At 43.2% G+C, this 917-nt stretch overlaps 1 protein-coding gene across 1 annotated transcript in view; it reads right to left on the bottom strand.

Moving 5' to 3' along the window:
• The window catches only part of LOC101863894 (gut esterase 1), a gene marked incomplete in the record, with an annotated part of 47,513 nt that extends 47,148 nt beyond the window's left edge, over nt 1-365 (bottom strand). Inside the window, 1 exon segment of the mRNA XM_035969581.1 lies at nt 108-365. Within this exon segment, the coding sequence (XP_035825474.1) occupies nt 108-327 (220 nt within the window).
• Between the last annotated feature and the right edge of the window lie 552 nt (nt 366-917).

The following is a 917-nucleotide window of genomic DNA, read 5'->3' as shown; positions in this document are numbered from 1 at the left end:
ATAGACAGACAGACAGACAGACAGACCTACACATACTGACGTATACAGACAGACACAGGCAGACAGACAGATAGACAGACTGACGCACACACAGTTTCCGCTCTCACCAAGAGGCGGTTTGGCCACAGGTTTCCGGAACCTCAAATCTCCCACTGGCGGCTCGGCGTAGGGCACGCCCCTGAAGGCGTGGAAGCTCCGCCCATCCTCAGTGGTCACTGCCTGGCCCACGTACGAGCTGGTTGGTGACGTCACGCGCACTAAGGAAATTGCCTGTACGGTCAGCGTCACGTGACACAAGCACAAGGTCAAGGCCACGAGTCTCAACATCGTAGAAAGATGGTCTGTGGAGGAAACGTCGAAATTTGAGGGAGTTCTTCTCATTTTGATTTGTTTTTTTGTCCTCATTTTGATTTGTTTTTTTGTCCTCATTTTGATTTGTTTTGTCTTCTGCATTATTAGTTGTTGTTTCGTTTTTAGATTGGAATAAGGTGGTGCTACGGATTAATTAATTGTTCTGATCTGGGTTGTTTTGTTTTTTTAAATGTTTTTTGTTGTTTCTGATTTGTCTTGGAATGCGACGATGTGAAAGGTTTGTTCTACTTTGTTCTATTTTGATGTGTGCTTTGATTTCGGAACGTCGTCATGGGAGGGATTTGTTCTGATCTGTTTTGTTTGGCTATGTTTTGTTTCTGATTTGTTTGTTGCGTCGTTGTACGAAGGATTTATTGTGAAAACTGAAACTGTTTCCATATCATTTATTTGTTTATGTCTATGGGTCGTAGAAGACATGTGCCAGGCACATTCCGGAACTTCTGGACATATCTTTAGAAGATCTTCTCGTATCAATAATGAAGAATAAAGAGAAGTAACAAAGACTCAGGAGAGCCAATGGGTTCATTCGAGAACCTAGGAACCGT

Source organism: Aplysia californica, unplaced genomic scaffold, assembly GCF_000002075.1.
Source record: "Aplysia californica isolate F4 #8 unplaced genomic scaffold, AplCal3.0 scaffold00158, whole genome shotgun sequence".
NCBI classification, from domain to species: domain Eukaryota; kingdom Metazoa; phylum Mollusca; class Gastropoda; order Aplysiida; family Aplysiidae; genus Aplysia; species Aplysia californica.
The sequence above is the reverse complement of the archived record's forward strand: the minus strand, read 5'-3'. Positions and strand labels throughout refer to the sequence as shown.